The 16,369-nt window shown below is 40.9% G+C and overlaps 1 protein-coding gene across 4 annotated transcripts in view; it reads left to right on the top strand.

Moving 5' to 3' along the window:
* hmmr (hyaluronan-mediated motility receptor (RHAMM)) overlaps window positions 1–16,369 on the top strand; it is a 59,478-nt gene that overhangs the window by 23,807 nt on the left and 19,302 nt on the right. For 3 of the 4 annotated variants that reach the window (XM_068043988.1, XM_068043986.1, XM_068043989.1), the window contains 8 exons: window positions 2,856–2,967; window positions 3,452–3,517; window positions 4,472–4,545; window positions 5,815–5,901; window positions 9,612–9,712; window positions 10,661–10,747; window positions 12,018–12,196; window positions 13,065–13,201. In XM_068043988.1, the coding sequence (XP_067900089.1) occupies window positions 2,856–2,967; window positions 3,452–3,517; window positions 4,472–4,545; window positions 5,815–5,901; window positions 9,612–9,712; window positions 10,661–10,747; window positions 12,018–12,196; window positions 13,065–13,201 (843 nt within the window). The remainder of the gene's footprint in view (window positions 1–2,855; window positions 2,968–3,451; window positions 3,518–4,471; window positions 4,546–5,814; window positions 5,902–9,611; window positions 9,713–10,660; window positions 10,748–12,017; window positions 12,197–13,064; window positions 13,202–16,369) is intronic. The other variant, XM_068043987.1, reaches the window with a different exon arrangement.

Genomic DNA, 16,369 nt, shown 5'->3' with positions numbered 1-16,369 from the left:
GTCAGGCTTTGAGGTGGGAGATATTACTCACAGCGTAATTCCCAGCCTCTGAGCTCTTGCTTGCTGTAGCTTCTCCTACCGGAGATCTGCTGTCATGGTATGTTATACTCGTCTATCTTGCGCCACCCTCACATCCACTGTAGCTTGTCTGCAACTGCTCTGAGACGTCCATTATCCAACTACACCTGGGTCATCCCCTCTTTCTCTTGCCCTCCATTTTGTCCTCTAGAAGCGATCTCTAGCTTTTCAGTTCTGATCAAATGGCTGAAATACTGACATTTTCTTTTCTGGATGTTGCTTTTTAGAGTTCTTCTTGCTCGTGCAATTTCAAGCACCTGTTCATTTGTCTTGTGATCTGTATAAGGAATTTTAAGCATTCATCTTCGCAATCACATTTCAAAGGCCTCTATTTTCTTCCACAGATCTTATTGTCCAGGTTTCTGAGGCATACAGGAAAGTGGATAAAACGTAGCATCTTATGAGTTTCTTTCCTCAAAAGCTTGAGCTTTCTTCTTCACCCATTCTTCTTCACAAAATTATTCTGGCTATCTCTATCCTGCTGACTTTGGTATCGCATCTACCATCTTCTGTTGTCATTTGTCCTAAATAGACAAACTTATCTACTTGTTCCAGTGTGTCACCATCCACTTCAATCTTCACTCTGGTTTCTTCTAATGTATTGCTTTTCTCTTTTTGGTGTTCATACTCCATCCATGTTCTAAATTTAGAGAGTTTACTTGATCTACAGTATTTGTCAGGCCTCTTATTCTGTAAGCGCTGTCTCGTCATCGTGCTGCAAGTTTATGTTCTTGCCTCCAATTATTACATGTGGAAGTATATCTAATTCTCTGAATATTTGCTCTGTATCGATTGAATCATTTTGGACACAGCACGGAGTCTTGTCGTACTCCTGTCTTCACTTGAAACATATCTGATTGTCCATCTTCTAGCCTGATCTCGCTATTTGGTCCCAATATAGGCTCTGGATGAATCTCGCATCTTTTGCTGAAATGTGACATTAACAGTACACGTCTATTGGCTTTTGTTAATAAACATAATTGAACACTTTATCATCTATAATCTATAAAACATATGTATGTTCTTCTGGATATTTATTGAAGATTATTCTTGGGTTAAATATTCCCCCTCTTGTTCCTATTTAGGTCTAAGTCTTGTCGCCACTGTGTTTATATGGCTGGTCCAGTTAAGTTTCTGGTCAAGGGTAAATCCTGTCCCCCACCCCTCCCCAGCCCACCAGGATGTTGATGGTAGGGGATTCAGTGATGGTAATCCCATTGAACATTAAGGAGAGATGGTTAGATTCTCTCCTTGGAGATGGCCATTGCCCGCCATTCTTGTGGCGTGAATGTTGCGCAACAGTTGGAAATAAAAGGATGCTCGTCTTTCTAAAATTGGTGACACGCCCTTGTTTGGTGCTCATGGTCTATTGAGATTGTACAAATGCTGGATATTGCCTTGGTGTGTCATCTCTTCTGGACTGTGGCATTGTAAATTCAACCCACTGAAGTGAACTTTCCCAGTCACTCTACCACAGCAGTTGGTGTCTCTAGATTATCTGTGAATGCTGGAACAAAGTCAGGGAAAGGGAAATCTCAACATACCAGCAGGGCAATTTCTGCCATGAACCCTGGTATTTTGCAGTTTAATATAAGTTTTGTAGAATCATTACAACTTTACTGATGAATTTAGGAACCTCAATATTGTAAAATTTTAATAAAAATCTTCTGGATACTTGTGTAACCATAATGTATGCATCCAGCCATAGGTGCATAGCTTTTAGCTCCTTCCTCAAGCTCAACAAATCCTGTAACTGGGTGTGTCCTATGTTCAATAATGTGTTACTGGCAATCATGGTAATATGAAGCAATTTGAAATTGGTTTTGTTAAATCAAACCTATTTGCTTTTAAAACTGGTTTGTTAGCTTAATTGGCTCTTAACATTTACAAAATTTAGCTTTATTTGAAAACTAGCTTATTGCTTACCCATTCTTCTTCCCCCTCTACTGTACCAAAATCGAAATATTGGTTGGGGAGGCAGGTGGAGCAGGAAGAATGTGACCTTATATATAAAAACCACAACACTTTTTGATTCCCCAAAGTGCATGATATTCAGCTTTGGTGTCTAGTCTGTAATTGTGCTGCCATCATTGTATATAGACTGATAGCAGGAGACCTGTATGCCAAGAAAAGCAACAGGACTTGTCCTCTTTCCTCAAACTGCCATAGTGATTCACTTATGTGTAACTCTAAACTTAAGGGCCCTGTAAAGGACAAACATTTTCAATCCTCTAGACAGGTGTTTACATATAGGTTTATCCATTAAATCTTGAAATTGGTTACAAATGCACACTTTTAGATGCCTGCATTTAAACTAGTTTTATACTGATGTTTTTTTTCCCATTCATAAAGAAGGGGCCAGTAAAAGAGACAAATAGCTTTGAATCAGAACAAAACAGTTTGACTTTCCAAGCTCCTTTCTTTTTCTGAAGTGACCATGTTGTAGATATTTGCTTTACAAGCATGATTTGTAAGTAACCCAGATATGATGGCTTTATAAAAATGTAAACCTACTGAGCTGGATAAAACTCATGTACTTTCATTTATGAATTTGCCACAGTGATGAAAATTGGGGTGCATCGAGTGGCAGTGCACAATGCCAGATTTCTTGCTAACCTCCACTTCTGCTGTGTGAACATCACAACTCCAGTGCACTTTTTTGCATGGTATACCCCTCCCATTTCAATGTCCAATGCAGCTGGTGGCTGCACTTTATTTGTATAGTGTAATATTACCTACTCTATTGCTTTTTTTGTGTTTTAAATCTTGTGTTCTAGGAAATCAGCTATCTTCAGATTAGCTTGGAAAGTCAAGTGAAGCTTCAGCAAGCTGATCTGGAAGCCTCCAAAGCTACAGTGGCTGCATTGCAAGAAAGAAATAGATCACTGGGTAAGTTCCCAATCATAACATGCATAAAATGAAATGGCTTGCTAAATTTTATAGTTTATTCCTTAAGATTGCAAAATAGAACAGGCTTGTTGGACCTAATGGTCTTGTCCTGTAGCGTGAATGCATTTTTCAGCATTTGGGATTCCAAACTGTTCCTCCTTATCTCAAACAACTTTGTGTTATCGGAATGCCACAGGTCTCAAACTGCCTTTAGAAAGTGAGAACAGATTTTGAAAAGTAAGCATAAATTATCTCTGAAACCACAGTGAATATGAGCAGTTTGTTTGGGGCAGTCAATGAATCCACAGAGCTTTAACTGCTATCCGTTCCTTTGGGTAAGAGAAGACCATATGTTGATACAGTAATAACATCTCAGTTCCTGGCATGCGACTGGAATTTATCCTAACTATGCAAGTGTTTAATTCAAATGTCCACGTCTGTCTGAGATTTACAGTAAACTGCACTCTGTTCATTCTCCCGACAGAAGAGATGCACCAGGAAACCAAAGCCCATAACGAGGGCCTGGAAATCGAAATGGACAAATTTCATGGTAATGCTGAAGACACTTCTCTGATTCAGGCATCTTGTGCAGTGTTTGCAGAATATTTTTACTTTGCCTGCATGGAATTAACTTGCCATGATGAATAGTTTGACTGATGAAATATATGCACATTATATATTATTACAAAGTGGATATTTCTGGAAAATATTTTGATATTAATATCAATCAACAGATTAATGTTCTAGTAGATTAACAAATGCAGAATTTGGTTGCCTTGTAGACACTAGTTTGAAAAGTTTTGAATGTTTTATATAAGTTTACACACTGTCCTAGGCCGTGGTTTGAGTCCATGCTGTATTGTCAATTTCAGACAAGTCTGAAACTACATTGCCCTCAAAAATGAAAACCCTATTTAAAAATAATTAAAATAGAACTCGGGATAACTTGGAAGGGCTGATTTCACATAGCAATTTGTTCTCCAGTTCGAATCGCCACTTAGTTCTACAGGCAGCTAAAAAAAAAATCAAAGTATTCAAAAGCAGAATGTCAAACAAACTAAGTCTTAATTATTTGGTCAGGATTTTGTACACCATAGAAATCTGTCAAATTGATATTCACAATTTTAAGCTAATGTTTGATGTAATTTTACATGATATTTGACCACATTATTTTTAAAATGACTTTGGTTCTTGCTGGGATTAAAATTTGTGTGTACATGCTGTTTACTCTCCTTCAATCCTTCTCTCTCTCTCTCTCTCTCTCTCTCTCTCTCTCTCTCCTGACCCTCCCCCAAAGGTAAGTCTTAATTTTAGCAAGACATATTGGTACAACTGTGGGGGGATTTGGCTTTAAAAGAACCACCTTCTCATGATGACATCTTTATCAGAGTAATTATCTTATCTCAATGTAGAAATTGTTGTAAATTGATAAAATGACATTTTTGTGATAGTTTCTTCCCATTCCCATTAAAAATTATATTAAAGAGTTCCTTTTTTAAACCAGCTCTAACAGAGGAGTTGCGTGAAGAGAATAAAGTGCTGCAAGGTTATTTGGACAATGCCAATGAACAAATTCAGGTAATTATGCAGCAAAAAAAAAACTTTTTCAATACTTTAAAATGCTTGATTGGCGCCCCATCTACAAACATTCACTCCCTCCACCACCGATGCACAGTGGCAGCAGTGTGTACCATCTACAAGATGCACTGCAGCAATGCACTAAGACTCCTTAGACAGCACCTTCCAAACCCGTAACCTCTACCAACTAGAAGGACAAGGGCAGCAACTGGCGGTGCAGTGGTTAGCGCCGCAGCCTCACAGCTCCAGTGACCTGGGTTTGGTTCTGGGTACTGTCTGTGGAGTTTGCAAGTTCTCCCTGTGACTGCGTGGGTTTCTGCCAGGTGCTCTGGTTTCCTCCCACAGCTGAAGACTTGCAGGTTGATGGGTAAATTGTCCATTGTAAATTGCCCCTAGTGTAGGTGGGTGGTAGGAGAATGGTGGGGATGTGGTAGGGAATATGGGATTAATGTAGGATTTTTATAAATGGGTGGTGGCTGGTCAGCACAGACGGGGTGGGCTGAAGGGCCTGTTTCAGTGCTGTGTCTAAATACAAGGGAACACCACCACCTGCAAGTTCCCCTCCAAGTCACACACCATCCTGACTTGGAACTATATCGCCGTTCCTTCACTGTCGCTGGGTCAAAGTCCTGGAACTCCCTTCCTCACAGCACTGTGGGTATACCTACCCCAAATGGACTGCAGCGGTTCAAGAAGGCAGCTCACCACCACCTTCTCGAGGGCAATTAGGGATGGGCAATAAATGCTGGCCTGGCCAGTGACGCCACATCCCATGAATGAATAAAAAAAAAACTTGATTTTATTCTCCCCTCATATCCTGAGTGCTTTGGCAGATGGCCTCTTGTTGATAATGTCCATATTTGGCCCGTACTTTTATGTCAGCCTTGACTGTGTTGGAAGATTATTCAACCCTGTGCGTATCACAATCAAGCCTGGTCCAGTCTGCACTTCGTTCTCGCACACTTCTGGAAGGGGGTCACTGGGTTGCAATTGGGCATGTGAACCTGTGGCTGTCTAGCCCAGGGGTGCCTTGGCAAATATGGTGTTTGCTCAACACAGCCTAGGGGTTGAATACAGAATCTACCTAGTCTGTGTGGTTCAAATACTCATATACTTGTTAAGCTACAAGGGAGCCCTGTATTTGTTTTTAAAAGTCTTAAAAAGGATGTCCATTGTGTATTTGCCTGATATTTTCCAATGTATTAACTTTGGTTCTTAAACTGAATATCTTCAACTACTGAAACGGAATGACATTGCTCGAATTTATAGGACCTTCATATGCAGCTGAGTTCCAAAGTGAATGGCTATGAGAGCAAATTGGAGCAGCTCTCCACTGACATGGAGGAAAAGTGCATGGTAAGGTTTAGTAAATGGCTATGTTGTTCAACAGTCTAGCATTGTGTAACTTAGGAGATTACTGTAGCTGGTGAAATGTGCACAAGTTTTCATTTGCTTCACCTATTAAACCCAGGCTGAAAGAAGAATTTCAAGTTGCATTGATGGCTATGCATGGTCTTGTTACAACCCATGCTATATTGAACTGGTCACATATGGTATCTACCCATACATTAAGTTCCACATGTTTCTCTCTAATGTGAACACTCTGGCATTGATTCGGAAGGTTATGGATTCCCACTCCAAGGCAAGAGTACACAATTTATAATACCGCAGTGCAGTGTTGCATTGCCACAGGTATCCTCATTCGAATGAAATATGAAGTCAAGGCCCTGCCTGCCTACTCCTGTTGCCCTGATAGTTGTTAAAATGCCATTGTAGATGAGCAAGGAGTTTGCCAATATTCCTGTATTAATGCAGAGATAAACAGATAACTTGGTTATTGATTCAGTTGCTCTCTGTGGCTGTTTGTGCTCAAATTATTGAGTCATTTGCCATATAATTTCCGTACATTTAAGGTATTGCACATTAGGTGCTTTTGACATTTCGGATAAAATTTGTCCCACATTATTTATATAAATCTTAGGCTAGGAGATAGTTATAATCTATTTTGAGACCAAAATAATTGAAGAATGCTGTTCAGTGGAGTTTGTGTAGGTGTTGGAACTGGATTTGTCTCTTTGCTGGCTTGTGTTTCAAGGCAGCTGGTTAGGTAGCTCAGTAAATCAAGGATCCTTGGTTAGAAGGCACTGTGCTTAACAAAATAGACACTTAATTTAGCCACATCAGGTCCACCAACGTAACTGTTCTTTTTGAGAAGCTTTCAACAGCCAAGTGACTCCTTGGTTTAGTTTAGTTTAGAGATACAGCACTGAAGATGTAGTGTTGGAAAGAGGGGATGTCCTTGAGGGAGCAAGAACAATCCATTTAGTTATAGCTGAGAAGCAAAAAGTTATATTCGCTGTACTAGGGATATGCTACAGGCCTCCAAATAGTGAGAGCAAATCTGCAGGGAAATCACAAATGTGCAAGAACTATAGAGTGGTGATATTGGGGTAACGTTACCCAAATGTCGATTTGGGATAATAGAGTAAAGGGGAAGGAAGGGAGGAATTTCTGGATTAAGAGGAATCTGGTAAAATATTAGAAGTAGACAGAGTAGAGGGAATGGATAGAGTAAAAATTGAGGAGGAGGTGGTGGTACTGGAAAGGCTGGCTACGCTTAAGGTAGATAAGTCACCTGGTCTGCATGGCTTGCATTCCAGGTTGCTGAAGGAAGTGGGGGTAGAGATAGCGGAAGGGCTTGGCATAATCTTCCCAGTTTCTCTAGCTATGGGGGAAGGTGTCAGGATTGGAGAATGGCAAATGTGACCCCTTTATTCAAGCAAGGGTGTAAGGACAATCCTAGCAACTACAGGGCCGGTTGATTTAAACTTCAGTGATGGGTAAAGTTTTAGAAACAACAGTCGGGGAAAAAATCAACAGGCACTTAGAGAGGTTTGAATTAATTGAGGATAGCCAGCATGGATTTGTAAAAGGCAGATCATGCTTGACTAATCTAATTGAATTTTTGATGAAGTAACAGAGAAGGTTGATGCAGGGAATGCGGTGAATGTTGTCTATATGGATTTTAAGAAAGCATTTGATGAAGTACCACATAAAGGCTGGTTAACAAAATTGAGGCTTATGGAGTAGGAAGGTCAGTGTCCAATTGGATTTTTAAAAAGTGGCTTAAGGACAGAAGACAAAATGTTTGCTTTTCAGACTGGAGGATGGTAGACGGTGGTCCCCAAGGGTCAGTGCTAGGGCCACTGCTTTTTTTTTTTTGTTACATATAAATTACTTGGATCTTGTACAGTGTAGAATTTCATAATTTGACGATATGAAAATTGGAGTGGCAAATAGTGAGGACACAAACTGCTTGTAACAGGGCATAGGCTAGCAGAATGGGCAAACATGAGGTTATGCTTTTTGGCAGAAGAAATGGGGCGAGGCAATGTATAATTAATGGCACAGTTCTAAAGAGTGTGCAGGAACAGAGGGACCTGGGGGTGCATGTGCATCAATCTTTGAAGGAGGCAAAACATATTGACAGCATGGTTAGTAAAGCATGTGGGTTCTTGGGCTTCATAAATAGTGACATTGAGTACAAAAGCAGGGAAGCTATGCTGAACCTTTATAAAGCTCTGATTCGACCCAACTAGAGTATTGCGTCCAGTTCTGATCGCCACACTTCAGGAAGGATGTGAGGGTCCTTGAGTGGGTGCAGAGGAGATTTACCAGAATGACACCAGGGATGGGGGAATTTTAGTTACAAGGTTAAGTTGGAAAAGCTGGGGTTGTTCCCCGAAGCAAAGGAGATTGAGGAAAGATTTGATTAAAGGTGTACAAGGTTATGACGAGCTTAGATAAGTTAGACAAGGAAAAACTTCTCCCATTAACTGATGGTACAAGGATGGAGTGAGACAGATTGAAGGTTTTGGGCAACAGAATACCAGGGGAATGTCAGGAAGAACTTTTTAAAGCAGCGAGTGTTAATAACCTGGAACTCGCTGCCCAGGAGGTTGGTGGAAGCAGAAACAATGATTTCAAAAGGAAATTGGATGGGCATTTGAAGGAAATAAACTTGCAGGGCTACAGGGATCGAGCAGGGAAGTGGGACTGACTGGATTGCTCTACAGAGAGCCAGCATGGACTCAATGGACTGAATGGCACTCCTCTTTGTCTCTTCATCCTTCCTGAATTGCAATTCCAGTTGAGGGTGAACCAGTATTTTGTAAAGGTTCATCATAATTTCCTTGCTTTTTGTACTCTATGCTTTTATTTATAAAGCCCAAGATCCCATAGGCCTTTTCAGCCACTTTCGCAACCTGCCTGTCCACCTTCAATGATTTAGTTAGTTAGTTAGTTAGAGATACAGCACTGAAACAGGCCCTTCAGCCCACCGAGTCTGTGCCGACCATCAACCACCCATTTATACTAATCCTACACTAATTCCATATTCCTACCACGTCCCCACCTGTCCCTATATTCCCCTACCACCTACCTATACTAGGGGCAATTTATAATGGCCAATTTACCTATCAACCTGCAAGTCTTTTGGCATGTGGGAGGAAACCGGAACACCACGCAGACACAGGGAGAACTTGCAAACTCCACACAGGTAGTACCCAGAATTGAACCCGGGTTGCTGGAGCTGTGAGGCTGCAGTGCTAGCCACTGTGCGCATGTACTCCAGGTCCCTCTGTTCCTGCATTCCCTCTAGAATTTTACTTGTTCACCCATCCCACCAGCCTGTGTTATGTCCTTTTTGAAGTGTATAACTATACTCATGGTTACATTGGCCAAGCTTATTGCACTTTAGTCAGTTTCAGATAGATGGTAACTGGGACATCTGGCACTTTGAGTTTTCAAAATTAGGAGGAAAATGCAGCTGTTGGTAAATCCTGAACAGATACAGTTTACGGTCTCCCCCTTCTGTTCGATACTAAATGGGTTGGTGGAGGCGGGGATGGATTTCCTGGAAGGCATTCTAGTGGAGTACAGCCCAATCAAAAGTCATGGCCTTTGCCTTAGTTACTATGAGTAGTCATACGTACACGCACACATACACACATTTCTGTGGACAATTGTCAGTAATGCTTGGGCTTGTTAACTTCCTTCTATTTCAGGTCTCAACAATCAAACAACAAGAGGTTGAAAAGAACCTGCTAGCAGTGCAGAGTCTTTTGAAACAATCAACTGAAGAGGTTGCTGAACTTCAGGGAAATCTGTATGTATTTAGTAGACCAAATATTGTTTTTGTGGAAGCTGTCTGATTTGCATATCAGTGATCTGACTGCATTCTGTTCTACTTTTTAATGGTTTTGCATAGTCTGTATGACTCTAGTACTGAACAGTGCGGAAAACTGCAGGTTCAGTTGCCAGCCTATCCTAAATTAGCTCAGCCAGTGACTGGTGGTACAGTTTGCCTCAGTGTTTTGGGATTGATGAAGAATCAGCCAAGATTTCCAATCAATGTAGTTTAGTGTTCCTTATTTTAAAAGTGTGCATAGGGCACCAGATGGAGACACGATTAGGCAGGCCTGTGATGCCTTTGGTGGTGGGGAATAGTCAGATGATATTCATTGCCTTGGCTAATACACGGAGAATGGTCATGGGTGAGGTACTGGAGGATTGTTGGTGGCTGTGGATCAGCCCAACAAGAATGTGGTACCTTCGGGAGAGGGCAAGGGAAATCTACAGGGGCTTTGGGAAGAGAAGGAGTCTGTTTTCCACTAAAGAAAAGTGGGAGATGCTAAACTGTCAGCCTCGACTAACTACATGAGAATTTTCATTGCATTTATCGATGCCTCAATATATTTTCACATTGTATTCATGGCAAACTTGACAACTGTGACTTTTACATAATGTAAACATACCAGTGACTATGCTTGAAAATAATTCAAAGTGCTTTGAGGTGTCCTCGGGACCTGAAAGGCACTATCTAAATGTAAGTTCCTAATGGAGGGAGTGACTTGATGCTTACTGCATGGCTTCGTTGAACAAAGTCTTTTTTGGAAATGTTAGAATTCCACAACTTGTAGTTTAATTGGAAATCTTTTTTACAGGTATGAATTACAGCTAAGACTCTTGAAGTGTGATTGCATTGACACATTTTCTGTCACTTGCGTTGACCCATAATGTGTTACATATTGTATCTTTTTAACTTTCTGTTCAGGGCTGTAATGGAGCAAGAGAAATTTAAATTGGAGGAAGTTAAAGTTGAAACTGAAATGAAACTCTCCCTCTCTTTGGAAGAACTCAGGTAATACAGGCTACCAGTGTATAATTCAATCATTTCTTTATCCCTGTGCAAATCAGAGGGTGTGACTTTTGGTTCATTTAAAACTGGGAATTGAAATTAATGGCAAATATAAATAATTCCATAAAGTCAGTATTGTGTATTACCTTTAGTTTACTGAAGAAGAGTGGAGGTTTTGATGGATGCACAGAAGTGATAAGGTTGTGCATGTTTCATCTGACTATCAATGTGCAAACTCATACTCCATGCCAGATTGTTGCATATTTCTTCCTGTCTACCTGGTTAGTTTTAAGCTTTAAGACTGGATGGAGAAGGATTATTGGATCCCTTTAGGAAAGGGTTGGCAGAAACAATGAGTTGAATGGCCCCTTCTAAGGTTTTATCTTTTAGTGGGAGAAGAAAGACTGTACCTTCACTTGCTGAGAATTTACCTCTACCAAGATGTAAAACGAAAACCTTGATCTTTGGCTAGATTTGCCAATTATAAGTTTCCTACATTCTTCATGTTTAATTGGGGTGTGAAATGAATTAATTTTCCAGTGTTAGTGGATTTATTTGTAATTTTTTTCTTCATTATTTTTCCCTCCCTCGAAGGTACACTGGGATTGGTTCCATCGAAACCAGTCACAGTCTAGTCCATTGTAAAAGTAGCCTTTCTTCAGATGTGGATCTCACTGGATGTTAGCAAAACACAATTGCTTCCTGAAGCAATGCCAGCACCTATACTTCCAACAGGTGTCGCTGGATAGTGACCTAGGTGGACCCCTAACTGGATTCTGTGTTTTTCATCCTTGTTTTCTCTCACTTCTCTCCCTACTTCAGTTTCCTTTCACTTAAATTGAGTAGAAAGTCAGTGGCACTGCTTCTGCCGCCACCATGGCTAGGATCAGTGAGCTCAACATGCAAGCTGATACAGACTGGGAACCTCTTTGGTCCTTGTGCCTTTTAGAAATACCACACTTTTGGTCCAAAATCATCAATTGACAGAATTGTCTCATTAGTGTGAAAACTAGGTATCTGAAACATGGGCAGTTGTATGCCTGCAGTATGGTAACTTAATTTGTAATAAGCCAAGTTCCAGCTTTGAGATTCAGTTAAAAGTAAATTTGTCTCTAATTGCCTTGTCTGCATGTCAGAACATGTAAATTCAAAATGTTATATTTTTATAAACATTTTTGGGTATAGAATGGAGTAGAATTTTGTAATTTAGAGTTGTATGAAGTGCAGGTGTGTGTTAAAACTATTGCCTATTTACAAAGTCCTTTTTATTCAGTCAGATAAAGGTGCAGCTTGAAAGATCTAAAGAGATGATCAGTCGGTCAGAGGAGCAGCTTGTTCAGAAAGAAAAGGAAATAATCAATCTCAAAAACTGTTTGAAGGAGAAAGAGGCGGTTCATTGTGAACAGATAAAACAAGTTAATGAGAAATATCAGCAGCTTGAACAGGAGAAAGGTACTGTTGAATGAAGAATGACTAATGTCTGACATGTATTGAGGGTCATCTGTCTTCATAGCCACCTCTGCTGTCATCTTTCTCTGCCATAAACTCTGTGAATAATTCATGTTGCCATTGTGTCAAATGTGTTGCTGGTTTAAAATTACTGTGGAAACTTTCCCCTTTTGTAAAGTCTGACCAACCAGTTACCAGTGAGAACTTGGCAACTGTAGGCAGCTACTGCTGGGAATTTAGCCCTTAACTAATGACTGGTTTCTGATTTATAACTCATCCACTGAAATTGAATTTGATCTGCCTTTGGAACAATTTATGGAAATTGTAATGGACACCAAATCACTTTGTACGTAGTGTAGGATCTCACAGGAGTTGTATATTGCACAGGAATAGGAGTACAATTCTGCTTCTGAACAAGTTTATATTGGTATCTTGGTGACTGCACAATGCCACTTGTCAATGCTTGGAGGTGCATCCTTCGATTGGGTTAAACCCAAATGTGTTGTCAGTATTGTGCACTTCCCATTGGTCCACGCTGAGCTGGAAGTGGTCAAAAGCTGCTTTCCTCATGATGTCAGCTGGCGATCAGTTTGTGGGCTTGCACTTGAATAGTCCCTGGTGAGCTTCTGCAGTCTTAAACTGTACCCCATTGGGAGCCAGAACCTTCAGAGGAGGGGAGAATTTTTTTTTAAATGATTCATTTATTGCAGGTAAATAAGCGGAACGTCTATTAGTGTTTAATGTTAATGAATATAGTATATGGGCTCCACTTAATAGCGGGGAGCTGCACTTGTTTCCTACCACACAAGGACGTGGTGATTGCATTACCATAATTAGATGACATTTTGACTGTAATTTACTTTTTCTATAGGAAGAGTAGAGGCAGAATGTAATGGGATGGAGCAAAGTTTATCTAGAGAGCTGGCTGCAATGAAGGAAAAACTGGATCAAATGGAACAAGACCTGCAGCAGAAACGAGATGAACTTTCCTCTGTCAAACAGGAGAAGGTAAAAGTTATGGAAAAGAGACCGGTGGCAAGAGCTGTACCACAGTCTTAACTCATCCTAATATACCTCATTATGGTTCATGCGGTAGCCCTGCAACCCTAATCAATTTCATCTTGGCATTCTTAAAGTGTGCTTCTTTTAGTTTATTTTTGTTCCACTATTTCTTTGTGCAGAATGATCGAAAGCTGGTGCCAATCGAGTGAGTGGAGGGACTTTCGTCAGTGTGACATTGATTTTTGTTCCATTATTGTGGGGTGGGGGGGTGGAGATCTCAAACTGGTAAAGGTGTTGAGTACTGTTGGCAATCCTCTTATAGAATGTAAGCAGTTCAATGGGCATCCTGTACCCCTGAAGGTGTTCCTTGACTGTATACTTCTCATAGCTGTACAGTTGCCATTCATGTGATTTGCACAGGGTTAGGGGTTTTCCTGTGACTGTGACATGAACAAAGGTTTAAAAGGGCAGATGCTTAATGGCTACCATGCTGTATGTTTTATGATATGAAATTTTGTATTTTTTGGGTCTTGCAGTAGATTTTTCAACTTTTGAAAGTTGCAGATGTGACTTTTCAACCCGCAAACATTTTATCACTACCTTCAGTTGCCAAGCGACAGGATCTTAATTTTTGTTTTTAGTTTGGACACTTTGTATAATTTACCATTCTTTAAATAGCGTACATCTGGGAAAAAGCATGTAACTATGTAACTGCTCAACTGTATAGTCTAACATCATAAGATAGGAGTAAACATGGCATGTTATTGACTTGAATGGTCATCCCTGGCTCAGTTGGTTACACTGTTGCCTCTGAATCAGAAGATCATGGGTTAAAGCTCATTCTAGAGAATTGAGCCCATAATCTCGGCTGACACTTCAATGTGGTACTGAGGGAACACTACAATGTCGGAGGTGCCCTCTTTCAGATGGGATGTTCTATTGAGGCCCCACCTGCTCTCACAGGTGACACATTAGATCCCATGGCAAAGTCCAAGAACATGAGAGTTCTCCCTGGTGTCCTGGCTAATATTTATACCTTCAACAACATCACTAAAACTATTTAGCTGGTCATTATCTCATTGCTGTTTTGAGATCTTGCTATGTGCAAAATGACTGGCAGCCACGATTCCTACATTGTAACAGTAACTCTTCAAAAATGCTTCTTTGGCTATAAAGTACTTTCGGTCATCCTGAAGTCGTGAAAGATGCTATAAGATGCCCTTTGCTTTTATTGTGCCATGGTTCCAAATGCTGAACTAATTTATTTTTCCTCTATTGGATTATTCATAGCTTACTTAATTGTAAACAAGGCCTGCGAAGGAAGGGAAGTGGGTGGGTGGGGGGGGAAAGCTTACATTTTGCGGAGGTGACTGCTGCAGTGGTGTAGACACTCGTCTGAGAATTGGAATCAAATCCAACCCAGATGCTGATTTATCTCTCCAATAAAAGCAAAATACTGGGTTCTGATGAAGGGTCACAGACTTGAAATGTTAACTTTGCTTCTCTCCCCACAGATGCTGCCAGACCTGCTGAGTATTTCCACCACTTTTTGTTTTGCTGATTTATCTCCTCCAGTGCGAGCAATAACCTATGACATCTGGCAGTTTGACTGCTCCTCGCCTGGATTCTTCCAAATGTGAATCCATAGCATAAAGCAGTAGTTAGCTCTGAGCCCAGAGCGGCCACTTTTATTATAGAAAAATATTGCGGAGCTGGAAATCTGAAATAAAAACAAAGTACTGGAAATACTCAGGTCTGGCAGCATCTGTGGAGAGAGAAACAGAGTTGATGTTTCAGGTCGATGACCTTTCATATACTGCGAGACCTGCTAAGTATGTCCACCTCTTAAGCAGAATAGTGTGAAGCATCACCATTAAGATGGGGTAGTTTTAGGAAGTCTTTACAGCACAGAGTGTGGAGACCTGTCTTAAAACAGGGCAGGTCTAGATACTAAATAATCTTGGATGCAAGATGTTCAGGAAAGGAGAAGAGGGAGCTGTATTGATTAAAGAGAATATTAGTGCTGGAGAGAGAGGATGTCTAAGAGGGGCCAAGGGCAGAATCTATTTAGTTAGAGCTAATAAACAATAGAGGTACCATTACATTGCTGGGGGTATTCTATAGGACACCAACTGGAGGAAAGGGTACAGAGGAACAAATTTGCAAGGAAATTTAGAGGTGCAAGAATTATAGAGTAGTTATAATGGGAACTTTATCCTAATATAGATTGGGATAATAGTGTAAAAGGCAGAGAAGGGCAAGAGTTTCTAAAGTGTGTGCAGCAGAATTTTCTCCATCAGTATCCTTCCAATGAGGAAGGAAGCATTGCTGGATCTGGTCCTGGGGAATGAGATGGATCAAGTAACAGTAGGGGAACATTTATGGGACAGTGACCATAGCATCATAAGGTTTAGATTAACTATGGGAAAGGACAAGGAGCAATCCAATGGACCATTGGGATCTCTTCAGGGACAGATGGGACCTGTACAAGAAGGACGGGTTGCATCTAAACTGGAGGGGCACAAATATCCTGGCTGCGAAGTTTGCTAGCGTCACTCGGGAGGGTTTAAACTAGTGTGGCATGGGGGTGGGAACCAGAGCAGTAGGACAGCAAGTGAAATAAATGAAGGGGAACTAGTAAATAAGGCCAGTAAGACTAAGAGGAAGAGCAGGCAGGAAGATGTTGCGGAGAACAGTGGGACTGGTGGTTTGAAGTGCATTTGTTTCAATGCGAGAAGTATAACAGGTAAGGCAGATGAACTTAGAGCTTGGATTAGTAGTTGGAACTATGATGTTGTTGCTATTACAGAGACTTGGTTGAGGGAAGGACAGGATTGGCAGCTAAATGTTCCAGGATTTAGAAGCTTCAGGCGGGATAGAGGGGGATGTAAAAGGGGTGGGGGAGTTGCATTACTGGTTAAGGAGAATATCACAGCTGTACTGCGGGAGGACACCACGGAGGGGTCATGCAGCGAGGCAATATGGGTAGAGCTCAGGAATAGGAAGGGTGCAGTCACGATGTTGGGGGTTTACTACAGACCACCCAACAGCCAGCGGGAGGTAGAGGAGCAGATATGTAGACAGATTTTGGAAAGATGTAAAAGTAACAGGGTTGTAGTGGTGGGTGATTTTTAACTTCCCCTATATTGACTGAGACTCACTTAGTGCTAGGGG

This window comes from Heterodontus francisci, chromosome 12, assembly GCF_036365525.1.
Source record: "Heterodontus francisci isolate sHetFra1 chromosome 12, sHetFra1.hap1, whole genome shotgun sequence".
NCBI lineage: Eukaryota > Metazoa > Chordata > Chondrichthyes > Heterodontiformes > Heterodontidae > Heterodontus > Heterodontus francisci.
The sequence above is the reverse complement of the archived record's forward strand: the minus strand, read 5'-3'. Positions and strand labels throughout refer to the sequence as shown.